Source organism: Camellia sinensis, chromosome 7, assembly GCF_055761805.1.
Source record: "Camellia sinensis isolate YWXY chromosome 7, ASM5576180v1, whole genome shotgun sequence".
NCBI classification, from domain to species: domain Eukaryota; kingdom Viridiplantae; phylum Streptophyta; class Magnoliopsida; order Ericales; family Theaceae; genus Camellia; species Camellia sinensis.
In genome coordinates, this window is record NC_138967.1 from 55,555,502 (window position 1) to 55,579,805 (window position 24,304).

A 24,304-nucleotide genomic window follows, 5' to 3' on the forward strand; every position below is an offset into this window, starting at 1 on the left:
TTTTGTCTTTTTTTTTTCTTTTTTTAAAATGTTTTTTTGCTCCTTTTTGTTTCTACTCGGGGCCGGTCACTGAATAATAAAATAATAAAAACCCTCTAGATGTATTTTCTCTTATTAAAATAGTAAAATAGAGTAATTTCCTGTTTTATTATTTTTATTTCCGCTTGTGCGGTTTAATTTGCTACGAATAGAATAAGTTAGTAAGTTGCGATTTCAACCCTAAGTCCCTGGAGTTAGGTTGTGACACAATGTAAATTTTCCATTATATATATAGAATGGAAATGATCAAAATCCGATGATAGTAGGGAGGGATCTAGAATTACCATTATGAGAGTGCAAAATTCTTATGATTTTAAGAGAGATTAACCAATAAATCCCATATTTTAGACTTGTGACCCATATAATTTCATATTTTTTCCTGGAGTGCTGCTATTAACACCCCATCAATTATTTTGGACCCCCCATTTTAGTTTTTTGTTTGTTACAATAATAATCTCAAATGAAATTACTAAAAAGGACATTAATAATCTTGGAACACCCCACCTCACAATTAAGCCTACACACCCGCTACATCATGAGTTATGGTTTATGAGAGCACCCATCTCCATCACCACCCATCCATCCTCCCCAAATTCCACCTTTCAAAACTTACCTATCCTCAAAACCTTGAAAACCTTTTGGATGTAATATTCTGGTGACAACCATTTGATTACCTACACTTCTCCGACAATGACAATGAGTGGAAGTTTTTTCGGCAACCACAACTCCATGAGACGAGAAGAGTACAACAATAAAAAGCTTAGAAGAGATTCTTAGATTTGATGGTGTTCTTAGTTCAGAGGAGATTGATCTTGTAAGGGTGAGTTTCTTGAAAAGAAAATGACAAAAATGATAAAAATTAGTCGTTATTTTTTTCAGGTCTAAACTCTTGAATACATGACCGAAATTCGGGAATACAGATCCAAACATTGTTTATTTGTTCAGGAACAGGTAACCGAACATTTATTATTTGTTCAGGAACAGATAACCGAACATTATTAATGAACCTTTTCCAAACTTTAAAATCACAAAACCCAGGTAAGATAAGGAACAAGAATTGAAACTGTCAAAGAATTCAAAGAAACTCGCCTGCGCCAATCCAAACTCCTGGACATCGCAAAACTCACAAAAGTGGAATTTTGAATCAACAACAAAAAATCCTATATTTATTTTCTTAGGTCATGAACAAGTATATGGAGATGAAAGAGTTATCACCTTCATGAATTTTGTTAGGATTTTTGGAAGAGAGGCTTTTTGGAGTGTGGGGTTGTGTATTTAATTGAACGGATGAAATGTTTTTACAAAGATAAGTTTGGTATTATTTAGGAGGGAAAAAAGAAATTTTAAGAGTTTTATGCTGTGTTTGGAACGTTTTCCAAATTATGATTCTACCCCTATATTCTAATATGATGCTTGGATAGTATTCTCAAATCACATTTCCACAACATTTAGAAAACTCTGCAAAATGTTCTGTGTTTTCAAATTTTTTTTTTTTGAAATTTGGCCTAATCGGTTGACCGGAGCAGTGCAATTTGGCCTAAACATTCTGTCCCACCAATTGACCGGAGTAGTGCAATTTTTTTTTTTTTTTTTTTTGTAATTGACATGTGTTAATTTTTATATATTGGAAAAAAATATTTTTTGAATTTTTAAATTTTTTTTATGTACTTTAATAGAATTTTGAGTTGTATATTTGGTTATGAGTTGTAAGTTTTTGTATCAAATATCATATGTCACATCAAAAATTTCTCACTTAATTCAAAACTCTTTTACCAAACAAATTTTTCACACTCAAATTATAATTCCAAAACTCACAAACTCAAAATACAACTCCTACTCTCAAATCATATTTAGAAAGCTCTACCAAACGTAACCTTAGAATTTATAAATGGTAGTCCAAAGAAATGGAGGGTCCAAAATAATTGATGGGGTGCTAATAACAGAATTTTTTCTCTCTTGTGATCCATTTAGTCCTTTTGGATGTGTAATGACTTATTTGCTCACTATATTAGAGTATCACATTTGGAAAAAGTGCACTAAGGAGTTTTTAATTTTTTTGGAGTGTCACATGTTACATTTGGAAAAAATACACTAAGCGGTTTGTAGTTTTTTTAGGTCATATTTGATTTACAAGACTAATAGTGAAGGTATTAATAATCCCATCAAATTAATGTGGTATTCACTATTCAATTAGATTAGTAAGATAAATTATCTCCTTGTCTATTGTTTGATTTGTATTAGATAAGAAAACATATGCATGTAGAATTACAACTATATTTATCTTCTTTTCCAATCTTACCCTCCATTAATGTTTCTTCACAATCTTTATTTTATCAAAATTTCTTCATACACTTGGTTTTGAAAAGACATTATAAATAAATAAATAAAAGCAAAATAAAAATACAAAATACAAATGCCATGTTTGGTTTGTTTTTTAATTTTTTTTAAAAAATATAAACTAATTTGATAAAATAAATATCAAAAAATATTTTTAAATTTTTAAAAATTATTTTTAGTATTCTAAAATATAAAATTATATAAAAATAATAAGTGTTTCAATTTTTAGTCAATGGAAAAAGAGTTTTTTTATTTTATTTCCCAACTCAGAATATCTAATCCCACCCCTACCCCATTACTAATAATTTTACAAATTTGTTAAATTACTTATCCATTGGATTAATAATCCTAAAATAAAATTTCAAAACAAATACAAGATTATTGAGCCTACGGATTAATAATCCAAATCCCATACTCTAATCTTGTCAATCAAACCTGCTCTTAGAATGTTATGTCATACTTGTTATGTTGTCACATTTGGAAAAAGTATACTAAGAATTTTTTTAATTATTTTGGAGTATCATATTATACCCGCTAAGTTTTCACATTTGAAAAAACTACACTAAGAAATTTTTAGTTATCACATCACACCTACCATGTTGAAGTGTCACGTGTTACATTTGGGAAAGGAACACTAAGATTTTTTTAGTTTTTTTTGGAGTGTTACATCATACCTGTTATGTTGGAGTGTCACATTAATATATGTTATATTAGAATGTCACATCATATCTACCATATTAATAAAATGGTATAACCGTCTACCAAAACACTATCAAAATTAAAAATAGGGCCAAACGAAAAGAAATTCTCTAAAAAATTTAAAACTAATTAAAGTATTTATTTATAAGATGAGATTTATTAATAAATATCTTAACAAATTTTTAATTATTTAATTGTTTTAATATAATATATAATATTTTAAATTTTTTTGAATCCACCCCCATCCGATCCAACCCCATCGGCAAGTAAATAGGGACTTGGTTTGGGAAGTGGCTTGGCTATTTGGTTTTTTTTTTTTTTTTGTTTTTTTGTTTTTGTTTTTTTTAGTCTGAGGTTAAAAAGTCTAGTTTGAGAAGAACTTTTGACTTTTTTTAATTTTTTTTAAGAGAAAAAATATAATAAGTATCGATTAAATGTGATATTTTATTTTATTAAACTTAAAAACCTCACCTTGCCTGTTTTCACTTTTCAAAAAACACTTTTCAGAAAATTCTACTTTTTTATTTTCTGTATTTTTTTGTTTTTACTAAATTTTTTTAATAGTTTAAACATTTTTTTTACTGTTTAGACACATCTAACATAAATACACCTAAAAAGTGAAAAAATTGTAAAAACAATATTTTAAAAATTCACTAAATACCCAAAATATAAAAAATACAAGAATTCAGTACATTTTGTTATATTTTTATGTATTTATTAATTTTTTTAAATATTTTTTATAATTTTTTTACTTTTTAAATACATCTAAATAAGATGAATCTAAAAAAGTAAAAAATTGTTTAAGATTTAAAAAATATTCGCTAAAAACAAAAAAAAATATGAAAAACAGAAAAACCAATTCTTAAAAAACTAAATTCAAAAAATTCAAACGAAACACACCGTTATTTTTTGGCACTAAAATAACCCAAGCCCACTTCCGAAAGCAGAAACTCTCCAATTTATTGAAAAAAAGTAAACACGTTCGACTCTGACGCAGTTTGCTCCAAAATCGCAACTCCTACTTCAGAGCCCTTCCCCCAAACGCCATTTGTTGAGAAACAAGAAAACAAAACCAAACAAAAAAAAAAAAAAAAAAAAACGCACCATGTGGAGGAGAAGACTCACTGCTCAGCTCCACCGATTCGCCGCCGCCGGCCTCTCCTCTTCGCCGTCTTCGTCGCCGTTCCGGCCATCAGTCACTCTCTTGTCTGCTTCCGATTCCGCTACAAAGGTAGGTCTGTATATATGCTGTTGTTTTGTTAATTCTTAGCTCATTTTACGGTTCTTCTTGTCATAATCAATATGCTTCAAATGATTGATTTGATTTGTGAACCTTGTTTGTTTGTTTGTTTACTTGCGATTTGTGTGTGACTGAGTCTGCTCAGTTTTAGGCAAAATTTGAAATGAGTTCATTGCTTTTTATTTTTATTGCCATATTAGATACGTGAAGGTTTGCTTCTATATTCAATGTCTTGTGTGATTGTAGATTAGTTCATTGAAGTTATTTTCAGTGAAATAGGCTTATAATTGAGTTCAAATTTGGCAAATGAGATAGCATCTGCTGTATATGGGCAGTGGCGGAGCTAGGTTTTTGGCTCAGAAGGGGTGACATTGAGTTTCAAACCTTAGCAATAATCATAATCTTTCATTTGGTGGTAGGACTAAAAATCAGCGCGATGCCAAAGTTATAATTAGAGATATGGTCAAGTTAGTCGACTTATTTTTTTTTTGTTATTAGTTTAATTTTGTAGGATGATCATCGTGATTTAAAAATCAATGCCTTCATAAAAAATGAGAGCAAAATTATATCAAGATGCACATACATACACAAAAAGAGAGGTATGGAGAAAGACATGAGAGAGAAAGTGGGCAAACAATATAAGGTACATACACAAAAAGAGAGGTATAGAGAAAGACACGAGAGAGGTGGGGAAATAATATAAAATTTATAAGAGAAGATTTTAGCATAAGTAAACATTTAAAGTGACAAATTGAATGGATTTTGTTAAAAAAAGAAAAAGAAAAAAGTGGAGGTATAAAAATTAGGTACATACTTGAAACTTCAAATGAAAATTACATTTATATCTCTAATAAGAAAATGTGGCTACAGGCTCAGGTTGCTAGTTGGGTCAGTATTGTGGCTCATACTTGATAAATGCTTTTGGCACAGTTCCCGCCATTACACCATTTGTTGAACTGCTTCTCATCCTTGAATTCAATCAGTGTCGGAGTCTCAACCGCAGCTGTCGCATTATCGAAGCCCTTTGTCCTCACGTGCCTCTACCCCTATTTACGTTCTTTTTTATGCTTCTAAAATCAAAACATAAGGTGAAAATAAAAAGAAATTGTACAAAATTAATTTTTACAAGTGTGGATTCACTAGCCTCAAGTGGTAACTTGGATGCAAACTAGTCTTCTGCGTGTAGGTTTATTAGGAATTTAATTGCTTTAGGGAGAAATTAGAAAAAGAAAAAAAAAATGAGAAAGAAAAGGGAAAAGGTATGGAGACCAAAGTTGTTAATCCCGTACCGGACAAGGTACCACTTTTTTCACTGATACGGTACATATTGGTACCAGAGTGTTTTCGGATACCGTTTTAGATTTATCGCTACAAATAAATATATTTATTAAAAATATTGTCAAATAGTGAATAATTATAGCATAACAGAAACAAGTTCTTTTATTTGAAAAGGACTCATAAAACAGCTAAAAGCTTAAAACACAAATTTCAAACCAAACCAAACTAAACCAAACCAAATTAAGCCTTAAGTCCCATCAAATGGGATCAGCTACGTGAATCCTTCTTCTCCACTCGATTTTATGAAAGGCCATTTCGTTAGCCAAATTAAGGAGATTCGTATATCTATTTACTAGGCTAGCCCACGTCAATTTAGGTTTACTCCGGCCCTTAACACTTCCATCTACCGTCACTACATCACATCTCTTCACTATTGCCTTTGTTGGTCTCCGTTGTATATGACCAAACCATCTCAATCTATTCTCTTTCAACTTATCTTCTATTGGTGTTACTCCTATCCATTCTCGAATATACTCATTCCTAATTCTGTCTTTCCCAATCTTGCCACATATTCACCTTAGCATCCTCATCTCAGTAATATTCATCTTATCTACATGTTGTTTCCTTAAAACACAAATTCCACATACCTTAAAATGATTTAAAATACAAACCCATTGTCTAGACATAAACACAATGAAAAACATAATTAAGCTGTCACGCCCCCAAATCGCCCCTAGTAGTTTGGTGCCGTGATGGCCAGTAATCCGAGATTACCGAAGGCCGACTTACAAGAATCACATACAATCAGAGTATAAATATGGGGCTTACGAGTGCGGAAGCAACATATATACATATACAGAATTTAGATAGTCCATGAGAGCCGTGCTTAAGTCCAATGAAATGACATACATTTGTACAAAGTCTTACAACTTAGATACAATAAGGAAATGAGATACAAAATACATTTTGACCAAAAGGCTTCTCAAGCCGACATATACAAGTGCACATGAAATATAAGCTAAGAAGCATAATCTTCAAGATGGTACAAAATGTTAATCCAAAACACGTCGGCAATGCACCCAAAAACACATCGGCTACACGTCTAGGCCTCATGGCCTTCTTGCTCATCACCTACATATATATAGAGAGGGTGAGCTTGGATACTCAGTGAATGATATTAGAAATAAAGGTTTTGCATGATTGATATCCAAGATTTCTTTCAAAACAATACATATCATACTTTACAATCAAGGGGAAAAATCAAGTTCATTGCCGGCCTTTCAAGTTCCTGGAATGTTAATAACATCTACATATTACAAGGGGCGATGACATATCAAGACAAGAGTGCAGTTGCATTATAGTCCCCTGCAACTAAGGACTTTCAAGACAAGAGTGCAGTTGCATTATAGTCCCCTGCAACTAAGGACTTTCAAGACATGTCATCAAAACAAGATAGTGTTTGTTATACAAATAGGGATAGTCATTCATGCCGAAATCAAATACTCTCTGTCAAAACCAAGCAAAAACGAGATTTATCAAAACAGGTATAATATAGCTTTATTAAAAATACCACTCACCTAGTTCTTCACACGTCGGGGTCGAGACAAGCCCAAATCCTATAAACACATGGCAAAGCCTATTGAATGCACCTTCAAATAAGTCTCTTATGTACACAAATGATTTCGGAAAAACATGCTGGGCACCAACCAGGTCTAGGCCGAGGTTCCACACCTTCTCGCCGAGGTGTGTTCCCGAGGGCCACATTTAAGGACAAGAGATCGGGGAAAATCCGGGTTTCCCTCTACTGATGAATCATGAAGAACATGAGTATGAAAAACATGAGGAGTATGAATGTTCAATCACCACCTGACATCACAAAATCTGGGATTTTCATGCTACGAGTTCGAAAACATGGACCTGGGTACCCATAGTTGAAAATTATGCAAGAACAAACACAAAACATGAGTCTAGGCAAAAAGCTTTCGGATCAAAACGTGACTTTTCTTGAAGAACACATGAATGCCATTTTTTCTTCCTAAAACCGAATTTCAAGACGATGCATGGCGTACAAATCATATCCGATCATGCAATGCAATAACATGAACATAAGGAATATCATGAGCAGGTCAAGAATCTAACCTTAGAACACGAATCTAACGGTTTGATCTCAAGGAATCAAGCTTGAAGACTTACTTTCTCACTCTAAAACTCCTTCTTCCTCCTAGAGTTTCTCTCTCTACAAGGCAAGGTTATGATACCAAATGATAGTTTTCTTTACCCGGTTCTGGGGTTAACCCTCTGCTGAGACACGTGGCGGCGACTGGTTGGTTTCCCCTGAAAAGGTGGCTGACAGACCAGACAAGGCATGGTGGAAGGGTGTTCAACAAGTAAAGCGGTATGGGCTCTCTGACGAGGCAATGACATCGGCTAGTAACAAGGCGTATCTAACAAGCTACACGGAATGGCACTCCGGCAAGGGGTGACATCGGCTAACAAAAGGACTTCGGCAACTAAGGTGACAATGACCTCGGCTAGGAAGGACAACACTTGACTAAGCTGTGCCACATCTTGGCCTAGATGCGCCACACCTCGGTCTAGGTCATACCACTCCAGGACGAGATCACTTGGGTGCAAGGTAACATCTCGGCTAATGTGTCAAGGCAAGGACGGAGGTCAACAAGGGGTTCCAAGACACTTCTAGACTGAGGATGACCTCGGCTTGGAATGATCTAGGCATAACGTAACCTAGGCTTGGAATAACATCGGCTAACATAACTCAGGCTAGGCGTGACCTAAGTTTCACATCAAGGAAGGAACAAGACAAGCATACAACACTTAGACAAATCACAAGGCTTCAAACAAGGCATGGATTTCACTCACATGCAAGCTCAACAAGCCATAATCATACAGATGCTCATGAACATGACGAAGACATAGAATGTGGGTTCCTACAGTCTACCCTCCTTAAAGAAGTTTGGTCCCCAAACTTAAGTTACCTTGTCCTACGAATAACTCTGGGTAACGGATTTTCATCTCCCCTTCCTTTTCCCATGTGGCCTCCTCGCCATAATGTTTCTCCCATTCGATTTTCACCATTGATATCGACTTGTTTCTCAACTGTCTCACTTGTCTGTCGATAATTCTCATCGGCTTCTCTTCGTAGCCCAGGTCTTCATTAACTATAACCCCGGAGCAATCTATTACATGCAGTGGGTCTCGGATATATTTTCTCAGCATTGAAACATGGAACACGCTGTGGACTTGGCTCAAATCTGGCGGCAAAGCGAGTCTGTAAGCAACGGTGTTAACTCTCTCAAGAATTTCAAACGGCCCAATATATCGGGGTGCAAGTTTACCCTTCTTCCCAAATCTCGAAACTCCTGTCATCGGCGAGACCTTCAAAAATACATGATCCCCAATTTCAAATTCTAACTCCCTCCTTCTTTGGTCGGCATAACACTTCTGTCGACTCTGTGCGGTTTTAATCCTCTGCTGAATGAGTTTGATCTTTTTAGTTGTCATTTGAACCAACTCGGGGCCAATTAGAGCTTTGTCTCCTACTTCAGCCCAACATATCGGCGACCTGCACTCCCTTCCATACAAAGCTTCATACGGCGCCATGCCTATGCTGGCTTGATAACTGTTGTTGTACGCGAACTCTACTAATGGCAAATGCGATTCCCAACTTCCCTGGAAGTCCAACACGCATAGTCTGAGCATGTCTTCGAGTGTCTGAATCGTTCTTTCTGTCTGCCCATCGGTCTGGGGGTGAAAGGCTGTGCTAAATCTCAATTCAGTTCCCAAGGCTCCTTGTAGACTCTGCCAAAATCTAGAAACGAACTTCGGATCTCGGTCTGACACAATGGACATCGGCACACCATGAAGCCTAACGATCTCATTCATGTACAATTCGGCAAGTCGGTCGGCATTGAATGTAGTCTTGACAGGCAAGAAGTGAGCTGACTTAGTAAACCTGTCGACTATAACCCAAATGGAATCCATACCTCTTTGCGTCCTCGGCAAACCCACTACGAAATCCATGGAGATGTGCTCCCATTTCCACTCAGGAATTGACAAGGGTTGAAGAAGTCCTGCCGGTCTCTGGTGTTCTGCCTTCACTTGCTGACAACACAGACACTGAAATACAAACTCGGCTATTTCTCTTTTCATGTTTGGCCACCAAAAAGTCCGCTTTACGTCCTGATACATCTTGGTGCTCCCTGGATGAATGGCAAACTTGGAACTATGGGCCTCTTGCAAAATCTTCCTTTTCAACTCTGGTATGTCGGCCACGCACAATCTTCCTTCAAACTTAAGCACTTGATTCTCCATGGTGTATCCCGGCCTCGGCTTGGTGACGAATTCATCAATTACCTTCTTGAGGAATTTATCCTCCCTCTGCCTGGTCTTCGCTTCCTCAATAATGGTCGGTTCCACCGAAACCGCTGTGAAGCACGCCAAACTTCCAACTAACTTCCTGCTCAATGCGTCGGCTACGGAATTTGCCTTACCTGGGTGATACTGAATCTGCATGTCATAATCCTTCAGTAGTTCGAGCCATCTTCTCTGCCTCATATTTAACTCCTTCTGAGTGAACAAGTACTTCAGACTCTTGTGGTCGGTGAAAACTTGGCAAGATGTTCCATACAAGTAATGACGCCATATCTTCAAGGCAAAAACCACGGCAGCTAGCTCCAGATCATGGGTAGGATAATTCTTTTCGTTGGGCTTCAACTGACGAGACGCGTACGCTATGACTTTACCTTCCTGCATTAACACGCAACCCAAACCCTTATGTGAAGCATCACTGTAAATCTGAAATTCCTTATTAGCCGATGGTAGTACGAGAACTGGTGCTGTAACCAACCTCGTCTTCAGCTCCTGGAAGGCTGATTCTCTTTCATTGGTCCATTCATAAGCTGCTCCCTTCTTAGTTAGTTGTGTCAATGGCACTGCAATCCTCGAGAAATCCTTCACAAACTTTCTGTAATAACCTGCCAAACCCAGAAAACTACGAACCTCGGACACGTTGGTCGGCGTCGGCCAATTCACAATGGCTTCAATCTTATTGGGGTCAACCGATATACCATCTTCATTAATCACATGCCCTAGAAATGAAATGCTGGAAAGCCAAAACTCGCACTTACTCAACTTGGCGTACAACTTCTTATCTCTCAAGGTTTGCAGGGCAAGTCTCAGATGATTCTCGTGCTCGCTTGTATTCCCGGAATAGATCAATATGTCGTCGATAAAAATAATGACAAACTCATCTAGGTACGGCTTAAAGACTCTGTTCATCAAGTCCATGAATGCTGCTGGGGCATTGGTTACTCCAAAGGGCATTACCAAAAATTCGTAGTGGCCATATCTTGTCCGAAAAGCAGTTTTCTCGATGTCCTCGGCTTTAACCTTCAACTGGTGGTAGCCTGACCTGAGGTCAATCTTGGAAAAGACTCGTGCTCCGCGTAGTTGATCAAGCAAATCATCGATTCTAGGCAATGGGTACTTGTTCTTAATGGTCACCTTATTAAGTTCTCTGTAGTCAATGCAAAGACGAAGTGTGCCATCCTTTTTCTTAACAAATAGTACGGGTGCTCCCCACGGTGAAGTGCTCGGCCTAACAAATCCCTTATCCAACAATTCTTGTAATTGCGATTTTAGTTCTCTAAGTTCGGCTGGGGCCATTCTGTAAGGTGTTTTGGAGATGGGTTGTGTTCCTGACAGGATGTCCACAGTAAACTCTATTTCCCTATCGACAAGGTGGCCAGGCAACTCACTCGGAAAGACATCGGGGAATTCCTCAACAACGGGTATGTCGGCTAACTCAACACTTCCATTCAAATCACTTAGTATACTGCACAAATAACCCTGACATCCTTTTTGGATCAACTTGTAGGCCTTCATGGATGAGATTAAGTAAGGTGGGGGTACTACTCCTTTACCTTGGAATATGACCTCAGCTTGACTTGGGGTCTTCAATGTGACGCTCTTAGTAACACAATTAATGGATGCATGGTTCGCTACTAACCAATCCATTCCCAATATGACATCGAAGTGGGTCATGCTTAATGGCATCAAATCAACTAACAACTCTACACTCTCAATCATAACAATACACGCCTTATAAATGGATGTAACAATCATATTTCTCCCAGATGGAGTAGATACAGATAACACGTAATCAAGGGGTTTTAATTCTCTATTCAACTTCTCGGCGAATATAGTGGACACAAATGAATGCGTAGAACCCGAATCAATCAATACGTATGCATCTTGAGAACAAATTGAAAGGGTACCTGACACTACCGCCTCGGCATTCTGGGCGTCTCCGGGTACCAATGCAAAAACTCTGACTTGCCTTGCCTGTATTCTCCCGACGTTGTTGTTCTGTGCCGGGCCCGAGGTGCTTCCATTCCTCTTTCCGCCGTCAGTCCCTGCCTTCGGGCAGTCCTTCACACGATGACCTATCTCGCCGCACTCATAGCAAGCTCCTGTTGCCCAACGACAAACCCCGAAATGTAGCTTTCCACAACTCGCGCACACCGGCTTGGCGTTACCTTCCTGATTTGAGTTGCTGGAACTGTCTGTGCTCATTCTCTTCTTGGCATTGAACGGAACTCGGCGATTATCATAATTCTGTCTCTTCCTCTGACCCTCACCTGAACTCTGGTATCGGTTCAAGTTAGCTTCAGCCAGGATGGCCTTGTCCAATACTCCGGCGTACGTCGGCATATTGAGCATATTGACCCGATCTTGTATCGGTCCACGCAACCCACTTTCGAACTTCCTCGCCTTTCGATATTCGTCGTCAACCATATGAGGCGCATATCTCGCCAGTTCAGTAAAGGCACGATCGTATTCTGCGACTGTCTTGTTCCCTTGCATCAGATTCTGGAACTCTGTGGTCTTTCGGTCTCGGACGCTAAGGGGGAAATGCTTGTTGTAGAATAGCTCCAAAAATTTGGCCCAAGTCAAACCCGGATTGCTTTCTCGGACCATCATCCACCACCTACGAGCATCGTCGTCTAATGTGAATGCTGCCAGAGATACCTTCTGGGCGTCTGTACTGGGGAAGATCTCAAACAACTTCTCCATCTCTAAAACCCATGCCTCGGCTTTCATTGGTTCTATACCTCCTTGAAATCTCGGCGGTTTCATTTTCTTGAACTCTCTGATTAGGGTTATCGTGTCGTTCCCATACAAAGCCTGCTGTAGTGGCACTTGTGGCACTGGAGGGGATGGAGCTGTATAACGGCCATTCGTCCGTTCGGCCTGCGTGGAAGTCGTACCAGTATCCTGTGGCCTAGGTTGTCTCTGCTCACGAACCAAGCCTTCGACTAACCTTTCCAATCTCTCCAATCTATCCTCTGAACGATCTCGGCCAACTGGAGGTCTACCTCTCCTCATGATGCTAGGAGAATGCAAGATGAGACTTTAAAATTACTGAACAGATGATACGTATACAAGTAACAAATGTCTATACCGAAATGATGCACACGTAGTCAAGTAGCAAGTAGTATGATGCAATCCTAACATCATTCTAAGGAAAATCCTATGCTCTTTAGGACTCAAGGTGGGTGATTAACGTACTATAAGGATCTAGGGCTCTGATACCATTCTGTCACGCCCCCAAACCGCCCCTAGTAGTTTGGTGCCGTGATGGCCAGTAATCCGAGATTACCGAAGGCCGACTTACAAGAATCACACACAATCAGAGTATAAATATGGGGCTTATGAGTGCGGAAGCAACATATATACATATACAGAATTTAGATAGTCCATGAGAGCCGTGCTTAAGTCTAATGAAATGACATACATTTGTACAAAGTCTTACAACTTAGATACAATAAGGAAATGAGATACAAAATACATCTTGACCAAAAGGCTTCTCAAGCCGACATATACAAGTGCACATGAAATATAAGCTAAGAAGCATAATCTTCAAGATGGTACAAAATGTTAATCCAAAACATGTCGGCAATGCACCCAAAAACACATCGGCTACACGTCTAGGCCTCATGGCCTTCTTGCTCATCACCTACATATATATAGAGAGGGTGAGCTTGGATACTCAGTGAATGATATTAGAAATAAAGGTTTTGCATGATTGATATCCAAGATTTCTTTCAAAACAATACATAGCATACTTTACAATCAAGGGGAAAAATCAAGTTCATTGCCGGCCTTTCAAGTTCCTGGAATGTTAATAACATCTACATATTACAAGGGGCGATGACATATCAAGACAAGAGTGCAGTTGCATTATAGTCCCCTGCAACTAAGGACTTTCAAGACAAGAGTGCAGTTGCATTATAGTCCCCTGCAACTAAGGACTTTCAAGACAAGAGTGCAGTTGCATTATAGTCCCCTGCAACTAAGGACTTTCAAGACATGTCATCAAAACAAGATAGTGTTTGTTATACAAATAGGGATAGTCATTCATGCCGAAATCAAATACTTTCTGTCAAAACCAAGCAAAAACGAGATTTATCAAAACAGGTATAATATAGCTTTATTAAAAATACCACTCACCTAGTTCTTCACACGTCGGGGTCGAGACAAGCCCAAATCCTACAAACACATGGCAAAGCCTATTGAATGCACCTTCAAACAAGTCTCTTATGTACACAAATGATTTCGGAAAAACATGCTGGGCACCAACCAGGTCTAGGCCGAGGTTCCACACCTTCTCGCCGAGGTGTGTTCCCGAGGGCCACATTTAAGGACAAGAGATCGGGGAAAATCCGGGTTTCCCTCTGCTGATGAATCATGAAGAACATGAGTATGAAAAACATGAGTATGAATGTTCAATCACCACCTGACATCACAAAATCTGGGATTTTCATGCTACGAGTTCGAAAACATGGACCTGGGTACCCATAGTTGAAAATCATGCAAGAACAAACACAAAACATGAGTCTAGGCAAAAAGCTTTCGGATCAAAACATGACTTTTCTTGAAGAACACATGAATGCCATTTTCTCTTCCTAAAACCGAATTTCAAGACGATGCATGGCTTACAAATCATATCCGATCATGCAATGCAATAACATGAACATAAGGAACATCATGAGCAGGTCAAGAATCTAACCTTAAAACACGAATCTAACGGTTTGATCTCAAGGAATCAAGCTTGAAGACTTACTTTCTCACTCTAAAACTCCTTCTTCCTCCTAGAGTTTCTCTCTCTACAAGGCAAGGTTATGATACCAAATGATAGTTTTCTTTACCCGGTTCTGGGGTTAACCCTCTGCTGAGACACGTGGCGGCGACTGGTTGGTTTCTCCTGAAAAGGTGGCTGACAGACCAGACAAGGCATGGTGGAAGGGTGTTCAACAAGTAAAGCGGTATGGGCTCTCTGACGAGGCAATGACATCGGCTAGTAACAAGGCGTATCTATCAAGCTACACGGAATGGCACTCCGGCAAGGGGTGACATCGGCTAACAAAAGGACTTCGGCAACTAAGGTGACAATGACCTCGGCTAGGAAGGACAACACTTGACTAAGCTGTGCCACATCTTGGCCTAGATGCGCCACACCTCGGTCTAGGTCATACCACTCCAGGACGAGATCACTTGGGTGCAAGGTAACATCTCGGCTAATGTGTCAAGGCAAGGACGGAGGTCAACAAGGGGTTCCAAGACACTTCTAGACTGAGGATGACCTCGGCTTGGAATGATCTAGGCATAACGTAACCTAGGCTTGGAATAACATCGGCTACATTAACTCAGGCTAGGCGTGACCTAAGTTTCACATCAAGGAAGGAACAAGACAAGCATACAACACTTAGACAAATCACAAGGTTTCAAACAAGGCATGGATTTCACTCACATGCAAGCTCAACAAGCCATAATCATACAGATGCTCATGAACATGACGAAGACATAGAATGTGGGTTCCTACATAAGCTCTCCTTTAAAAACAAAGGTTAATTATAGCATGGATGGATGACAACCAGCCACTGTTAGTGGCATTGTATGAGCACCAACCACCAAGCCACCATGCATTCCCAGAAGAGTAAAAAAAAACTTAACAAAAATGTTGTAGTAAAAGCCAGCCAATGTTAGTGGCATTTTATTGAACATCTGACATACATAAATATCAGTACAAGCAAAACAAAGATACCCCCAATCAAACTTAGATCTAGGACATAAAATCGAAGAGAAAGGAATTGAGAGGAACGTAGAGAGAGTTAACTGTATGAAAAAGGGTAAGAGGTGAAGTAAAGCAAACCCACAATAAGATGTCGAATTTGTTCTGGCTATCAAAGTTGTAAAAGCCAAGAAGAAGCTCAAGATCTGCTACGGAAGAAAAAGAAGTCCCATATCATAGAGCACCCTCCTCCATTATTAACCTGCCATTGTTGTCACTCATGGCTACCAGTCCAGCCCTCAACAACATTGTTTTTGTATCAAAATCTCTAATTTTTTTTTTCAGATTGTGTACTGGTGTATCCCACAAGATGAAGGTTTCCGGCTGATATTATCCGCAATGACTGAAACTGTCCAGTACAAGCCGAGAACATAGCCAATACGGAGTTAGAGTAGCTGTGTCCCGTTTTTCTTCCTGAACGGCACATTTCGGGCGGTACCTTCTGGTACGGAACGGTATTAACAACACTGATGGAGACAGAAAAAAATAGCCTGGAAAATGATTAGAGAATGAATTGTATGGTGTAATTCAAATTTTTAGTATGAGGTGGGCCTCAACTGGAATGAATTTAGCCCGCACACTTCACTTTCTGGTCACTTTTTGGGCCTTTTTTTATTTTATTTTTGTTTTTTTATTTTTTTTTGTGGCTCCATGGCATTGTTGATAAAAAATAACATCTATGCATGCCTTTTGACCATTGCTTTCAAATTCACTTCTTATTTCTAGTTAGAGCCTCTTACAACTTTGAACTTCTTTATACATTGTCTTTCCAAATTCTAAAGCAATTTCAAGAAATTCAAAATGATAATATTCTTATGGTCATTCAATAATTATTACTTAATCCTTGCTAGTTGCATTTTTTGTTTCATAGTGAATTACTAGTTTAAGTTGTGAGACATTAAGTTCTTCACATGAAAAGTTATTCAGTGTTTCTTGCCTAGATCATTATGTCATATGTTCCTTAACCATGGTTTCATATGTTCATACACATAAAAGGTTCACTAGGTTATGGGAAGTTTTCTTAATATTGTTGCTTTGTCAGATAAATGAACGTGATCAGATTTGTCATGCTTGCTATTTGATCTTTCTGTTCATGAAAGCCATAAACCACGTTTTCCTCCTTTACACGTGATTATTGAAGTGAGATTCATGCAAGTTTAAATTTGTTTGCATCTGAAACATTGTTTGTTTTGAGTTTGGGTAATCTAATTCTTTAGAAACATAGGAATATAAATGAAACAGATTTTGTAATAATAGATTGTGCTACTGCAAGATCAACCACATTTACATATTCTAGCCTACTCATGTGTCAGCTTAGAATTTAGAAAATTGCATCTATGGAAATGGATGCCGTCCACAAGAAGAAGAAGTAAGTTAAATAAGAAATTGGAATGCTTTATGTTAGTTCCTATAGGAGCAATGCATAGTATTTTTTTTTATCTTAATAAAGTCTTGTTTATGTTTATTTTATGTTAAATACACTACGGATTAGTTTTTTATATTTTTTTGGTAGATTAAAGGTATTTTGGTAATTTGCAAAAATTATGAACATAGGCTGTAGCCTATGGGTCATAATATGGTCAAGTTATATTATTAGGTTTTCAAATATATGTTTTAGTTGGGTTTAAATAGGTTTTGTTAAAAGTATTGTTGCCTATTTAGTAGTCCAAGTAAATTAGTTCTCTCAAGCTAAGAAGTACATAAACTTCTTGGGAGGAAGGGTGTCGTGTCCGACTGACACACTCCATACACTTCTAAAAGTGTTTTTGACACTTCTACAGCATGTTTACAGTGTGTCTTAATTAAAAATATAAAATTCATAATATCGGATACCTTACTGACACTTTTGCGGACATTTCGGCAACGCTTCTTGAAACATTTATTAGATGAATACATCATGTGTATTTCAATGTTCTATATTTATTTTGCATTCTTTAAAATGTAATTATTATGTAAATGATATCTTAATGTTTAAGTTATGAAATATATAACTTTTTAATGTAATAAGTGCTATGTTACATATTTTTCATTATCGTCGAATAAATTATTCATATATATGACATGTAATAAATTAAAAAAAATAAAAAAATCTTAACGTGTCCAAAGTGTGTCATGTCTTGCATTATTTGAAAATAAAACATGTCGGCTTGTCAGTGTCGTGTTGCATGTTTGTGTTTGTGCTACTTAGCTCTAAAGTGTATAGGAAGCCTTGTAATGCTCCTATTCAATGGAGAATGCGCTTTGGAGAATTTTGTGGAGGTTTTTGTAACTCTTTTGGTATTGTGTGATCATGTGATGCAAATTGCAATATGGTATCGAGGTGTGGTGCCTAGAATTTTGTTTTCCTCATTTTTCTTAAATCTTTTTACACTTTTAGCCTCTAATACCCCCTTAACCAGATCTGATTGAACCTTCTTTCTAAATCTTGATTGAACTTTATTTTATCTCAATAAACCCTTCAAACCATCTCAGGTCAGCCCTTTATCATTCTACAATTATTGCACACAAAAGAGTCAAAATTTAGCAGGGTACTGTACACATCACCCAAAACAGGCACCAAAATCCTTTCCTTTCATTTCTTACCCTTACCCTTTAGTCACCCCAACAAACCTTAAAATCTTAGGACTGTAGTCACCCTTACCAACTTATCAATCATTCGATGTTAATTTTTTGCATTAGGACTGTAGCACTCTGCCGCTGCTGCACAATAATTTTGGACTGGCTAAGAGAATCACTTATGTAGGAGACTGTTCCATGCACTCTTCCTGCAGCAAAGAAACCACTTAATTTTTAAGATGTTCAAAACCATCTGGTTCTAGATTTCTTGGATCCTTAATCATAAACTGCAAACAAAATATGCTTTAATTGTTAAACTACACTCAGAAAAATTGACCAAAAAAAGGCTTTCTTGAAATTTTAAGCAGCGTGTGGTCTGGTCTCATGTTTAGAACAAATCGTTCTTAATGATTGATCATAGAAATGATTTGCTAATATTTTTGCTTTAATTGTTGGTAGGCAGCTGGATCCTTTAACCACCATGGGATCCGATTCTCAACTACTGTGCCAAATGATCCTGACACACATGAGGACTTCATGCCCACTAATAAGCTTCAGGATTCTGACCTTTCTTTGAAGGACATTGTTAAGCAGGTTGACAGCAGTCATCTGTACCTTTCACATTAGAAATTGAGTCTTAAGCTTTTTCTCTCTCTCTCTCTAATTATCCAGATTAAAGTTTTAGTCTTGTTTTCTAGTCTTTTTTATTGATAGCTTTTGGCTTTTATGGCAGGATGTCAATGACAACCCTGTGATGATTTACATGAAAGGAGTGCCTGATCTTCCTCGGTGTGGATTCAGCTCATTAGCAGTGAGAGTGTTGAAAGAATATAGTACGTGTTCTGTTGCTTCGTTTTACAACAATATTCATACATTCCCTGGTTCAGTTGAGGCTTGAGCAACCATATATTTATATGAGCTTGAATAATTTATGCTTTTTTATGTGGTCTATATGTGACTATTTGGTATGGTAGGTGGCCTCTTCTAAATTTTTGAAGTATCTGTGTTAGACACTGAACACTTGAGTAAGGGTATAGCGTATATGATATGTGACCAACATGCTTATTTAGAGATGCACCCATCAAGTATGGATAAGTAGTCAGGTTTACTACGCACAATACTCCCATTATGTTAGTTTGTAAACTTCATTTTATCATAAGAGATAAAAGAAATATTTTATAAATATGACCTCTAGCCTTGTCCTGGTATCCTTGGATATGAATATTAGATCAATTTGACACTTGAACACATACCTTCTAAGAAGTATAGAAACGGGCATGTGGCACGAGACGGACACAACATCGACACACTAACACATAATTTTTCAAAAAAATAAAGGACACATCATGTGGGGGACACATGCAAAATATATGATTTTATATATTTATTGTATGGCATATATAAGAATAAACCATTAGTATATGTCATATATGTGAATAATCAATTCAGAGATAATAGTTTTTAAAGTCTAAAAAAGATGAGAATAGGTATGAATTTACTTTGTTTTTATTTTTATTTTTATTTTTTATTGTTGGATTCCAAGTTATTTTATTCAAACTTATAATGTGTTTTATGTGTTTAAACAATAGACATGTGTTTTACAAGTGTCTGAATCGTGTCCAAGTTTTGAAAAAATTTAAAAATAGTTGGACACGTTTGGATGTGTCTGACTAGTGTCATTGTCGTGTCGTTGTACACCACCTCTTTAGAAGTGTCCGTGCTTCTTGATATATCTCCACCCAAAACTTGCTTTTGGGTGTTTAGTCAACTATGTCAAAATGACAAATTAAAGAGCATTTTTGTTTTTGTTTTTAAAAAGAAAAAGAATAATTGTGAGAGATGACCATGTAGTTGGCTTAAGTTGTCTTAGGGAAGTACAAGAAGACGAGACAATGGAAGCTCTAAGAGAGGAGCTGACTGGAGCTAATTTTGTGGCTGGAATTTTATTTAGTGCCGTACTTTTTGAACTTTGAGCTCGGCCTTGCACCTTGCTGACTTGACTACTTTAAGTTGTTTGTGGCATTCTTACTGTTGATATGCTTTTTTCAGATGTTCCTTTGAGTGCCAGAAACATATTGGAAAACCCTGAGCTTAAGAATGCTGTCAAATCATTCAGGTAACGTAGTACTTGACATCATTCTTTAGAACATCCATTTGGCATTGTTATACATCTAAAGAGCAGCAAGAGCCTGCTTGTCAGATATAAAGGACCCTCCTATTGGCAATTCTTAATAATACAGGATGAACTCAAATTACTGTAATAATTGACATTATTGTTTATTGGGAGATATGAGTTTGCATCAGGGGCAATGGTTGTAAAATTGTATAAGTTTTTCAAGGTGTATGATTGCATGTCCTGTTTTTGCATTTTGTTTTCTTGATGTTTTAAGGACTGAGCTAGTGCATAGATTACATCTTTTCAATTGCCCCCTTGCAATAAAAGTAGCTGATGTCAGTGAATAATTTTTTAATGTGAGACTTAATGTTTCTTGTTGTTTCCTTATCTTTTGGGCAAATTACATGGACCTCTCCTGAGGGATCTGACAATTACAAGGACCTCCCTTGTAGATACCTCAGGGGATCCATGTAAAAAAAGAAAAAGTAGGCAAAGAACTTGTTTTAAGAACATGATATCATAAAAATAGAGTATATTTAGTCTAAAATTAACATGGAGTGGAACTTAAAATGAATTTCCTAATGATGTATTTGAGTAGCAGTTATTTCAAGTGAGGTTACAATTTATCTAATTGAATGCTCCATCCAACAGTGTCTAAAGGATACATGGCCATGCCAGAATATTTTCAAAAGTCGGTGAACACTTGTTCAGGCAGTTTTTCATTTATCAAATTTATTTCCATTTCAACAGTTTACTTTTATAGTAAGTTTCCTTGTTGCCTTATTGATGAAGGTATATGTTTATCTTTTGGGAAATTACACGGACCTTCCCTAACAATTGCCCAAATTACAATTGCCTTGGAAATATGGACACAGGCCATGGGACATGATAATTTCAAAAAATTCAGGACATGGATACAATGGGGGTATACGTAAAAAAAATATTTTATTTGCTATGTATGTAAATATTACATTCAGAAACAACTAAAATTAATAAAAACAAACACTAATTTGACTTAAAAAAACTAAATTTTAATTAACCAGCGACTAAGGCTTTGTTTGGCATGTGCTAAACAATTATCTTATTTAGATCACATCACCTCTTATTTGGGTCACATCACCTCTTTGGTACATCACTTCAACCCCAACCCACATTTCACATTTTTTCGTAAAAAGTCAAAAAGCATACTAGTTTAGCACTTTCCAAACAACCCCTAAATCTGTGCTGCATTAGGCTCCAAGGATTGTTAGAAGGTTGTTTCTCCACTTCACAAATGTGTTTTAGATGTGTGTTACATGGCCGATGATTTCATATGATTTTTATTTTTTTTAAAAAACCAATCCTTTTGTTTCCAAATATTGTAATATGACCCTAGAAATTAGCTTTGAAAAATTAAAAAAAGACTTGTCGTGTCCCAAATTGTGTCCCACCATGTCTAACGTGTCTCTCGCCATGTTTACACGCACCCCTATTGTGTACCCTAAAAAAAATGGACACAACCACGACACCTATTTTGAAGTGTCACTGCTTCATAGATACTGATCCCATTAGCATAGGACAATGACATTGACTCCCCTAACATTTGAGTAGGCATATCATTGAGTGCCTTGCTGTTAGGTGTCAAGAAAGAGAGATGGATGGAATATTATGGTGTCGATAATTTTTGGATTAAATTTTCTATTTTTACCCTTCAAGAAATGGGTCAACTCTTTAACCTTTACCAGTTTACTTTTAGTCACTTTACTCTTCTTCCCCATCTATTTCCCCTCTTTTTGCGTTCCCCCTTCCCCTGCCACGGCTACCTCCCACCCCACCCCACTGCCCCCAACGATCCTTTCCCTCATGCCGCTGCCTCAGCTCCCCAAACACCACGCCTTTCCTTCCCTCAATTCCATCGTGCTGCCACCAACCTCTCACCTTAATGTGCTTGCCACCCAACCTTCTCGCCCAGATACAAACGAGAGATATATAGCTTGGCTCTAGGTTCATGCTGATGATGATCACCAATGGCCTCCATGTCAAACCCTATTGTCTTCCATGGCCCTCCAATGCCGCCTCCAGCGCAATCCTAGCTGCGACCCCAACCCTAGCGCCATCATCCAACACCTTCTAACTCCAAAGCCCCCCTTACCTTTATCAATTGAACACGTTTGGTATATGTTTTTCTTCCTTGATTTCTTGACTTATGGATTTTTTTTTTTTTGGCTTGATTATGTTTTGTATTGTTTTGATTTTGTTGTGTATTGTATTGATTTTTGGTTTTGTTGTTCTTTGTGTGTGGTGGCAGTGGTCGGTGTTGGATTGTTATAGGGGAGAATTGGAGGGTGAGATAGGGTGGAGAGGGCTATGCTTTAATAAGAGGCTTGGGGTAGAGGAGTGTGGTGGAGGAAGGTGAGAAAGATAGAGAGAGGTAGGGTGTAAGAATGGCTTGTCGGCCTAAGGCCAGACCAGGCCTTGCCATATCCCCTGAGGGTAGGGCATGGGCCATGGGTTTTTTGGCCCGGCCTAGCCCAAGGCCCATTGACCCAATCTGAGGCTTGACCCGCCCGACACCTAACTTAATTTTTAAGCTATTTTTGTTTTTTTTTTTTTTTTTTTTAAACTAAAAAAGTCAAGCCCGCCCCTGACCTGATTACCCACTAGGCCTAGATTTTGCACAAGTGGCTTGGCCCGATTTTTGGTGGGAGCTTGACAGGCCTGACGGCAGGCCGACTCGGGCCGGGCCAAAATTACACCCCTAGAGAGGGCATTTTTATCACTTCACATTTTCTATTAACGGAGTTAACTTTTGAGGTGCATTAGGGGATGCCGGTCTCATTTCTCCATACTATTGGGCCTGTTGTTATTTGGGCAATAGTTAGGGGAGGTTGTTGTAATTTGCCCTTCTTTTTTAAATGGTACTTCATTTGTTGTTTTATATATATGGCCAAATCTTGATTGAATTTTTCAGGATGTGGTTGCGTCATATATATATCCGCAAGGTTGCCTGTGTGTCCGTTGCACACGTTGTTGGGATCATTTGTGAGAATAAGCTATTAAGCTCAGTTGTCATGACTCCTGATTAATTGATGCAAATTACTGAGAAACAACATTTGCAAATGGAGTTGCTGTTGGTCTTTACCTAATCAACCATTTTGGTCCAAAATGTTGATAAAAAAATGTCTAGTTTGTAATTGTTTCAATTTGTCCCATGGTCTTTCATTGCAGCAACTGGCCCACGTTTCCACAGATATTCATCAAGGGGGAGTTTGTTGGAGGATCAGACATCATTCTCAACATGCACCAGGTATTCTCATACCAAAATTGTTATTCTTTAGCCTGGTATACATTGCTTTAATGGTTTGGTCTGTCATGTAGACTGGCGAGTTGAAGGAAATGCTTAAAGATATTGCAGCCAACCAGGAGAATTAAGAGCAAGTTTATCATTACTGAACATGTAGAGTCACCAAGGAATATAGTTATCTTTGATGATGAAGAATTATGGGATATAAGCATGTTCAGCTTTGAATGTTTGTTGACGTGATCCAATAATGTTTAGTTAAAGTACGGATCCCATTCCTTTGATGTTTAATGTTCTTGGCTACCAAAATTTTGAATGTGAGTCTGTCTAGAAAACTTTGTGAATAGTTGGACCATTGAGGATAAAATAAGTTAGCCCTCTCTCTAAGCTTTTAGATGAGTTGATGGCCAATAATTCAACATGGTATCAGTGTTCATATTGCAATCTTCTGGTGAGACAATAGCAAGAATCATATCAACTTGTCTATTCAAGCATATAAAGACATCATGCATGTATTTTGAGGCTCCTCAGTTCTTGTTCTTTTTATTTTATTTCCCTCCAAATTATTTCCTTTTTTTGTCTTTTGTTTTTGTGCTTTACTCTTGC

At 37.6% G+C, this 24,304-nt stretch overlaps 1 protein-coding gene across 2 annotated transcripts; it reads left to right on the forward strand.

The window, feature by feature from the left end:
• The first annotated feature begins 4,020 nt into the window (after window positions 1-4,020).
• On the forward strand, window positions 4,021-24,119 carry LOC114273240 (monothiol glutaredoxin-S15, mitochondrial). Of its 2 annotated transcripts, none has more exons than XM_028215013.2 (6): window positions 4,021-4,306; window positions 18,762-18,896; window positions 19,036-19,135; window positions 20,352-20,418; window positions 23,626-23,704; window positions 23,776-24,119. In XM_028215013.2, the coding sequence occupies exons 1-6, from the start codon at window positions 4,181-4,183 to the stop codon at window positions 23,827-23,829; spliced, it is 561 nt and encodes a 186-aa protein (XP_028070814.2). In that variant the 5' UTR covers window positions 4,021-4,180; the 3' UTR covers window positions 23,830-24,119. The 2 variants fall into 2 exon arrangements, with proteins under 2 accessions (XP_028070814.2, XP_082734095.1); XM_082877969.1 differs by having other exon boundaries at window positions 4,058-4,310; window positions 18,766-18,896.
• The last annotated feature ends 185 nt before the right edge of the window (window positions 24,120-24,304 follow it).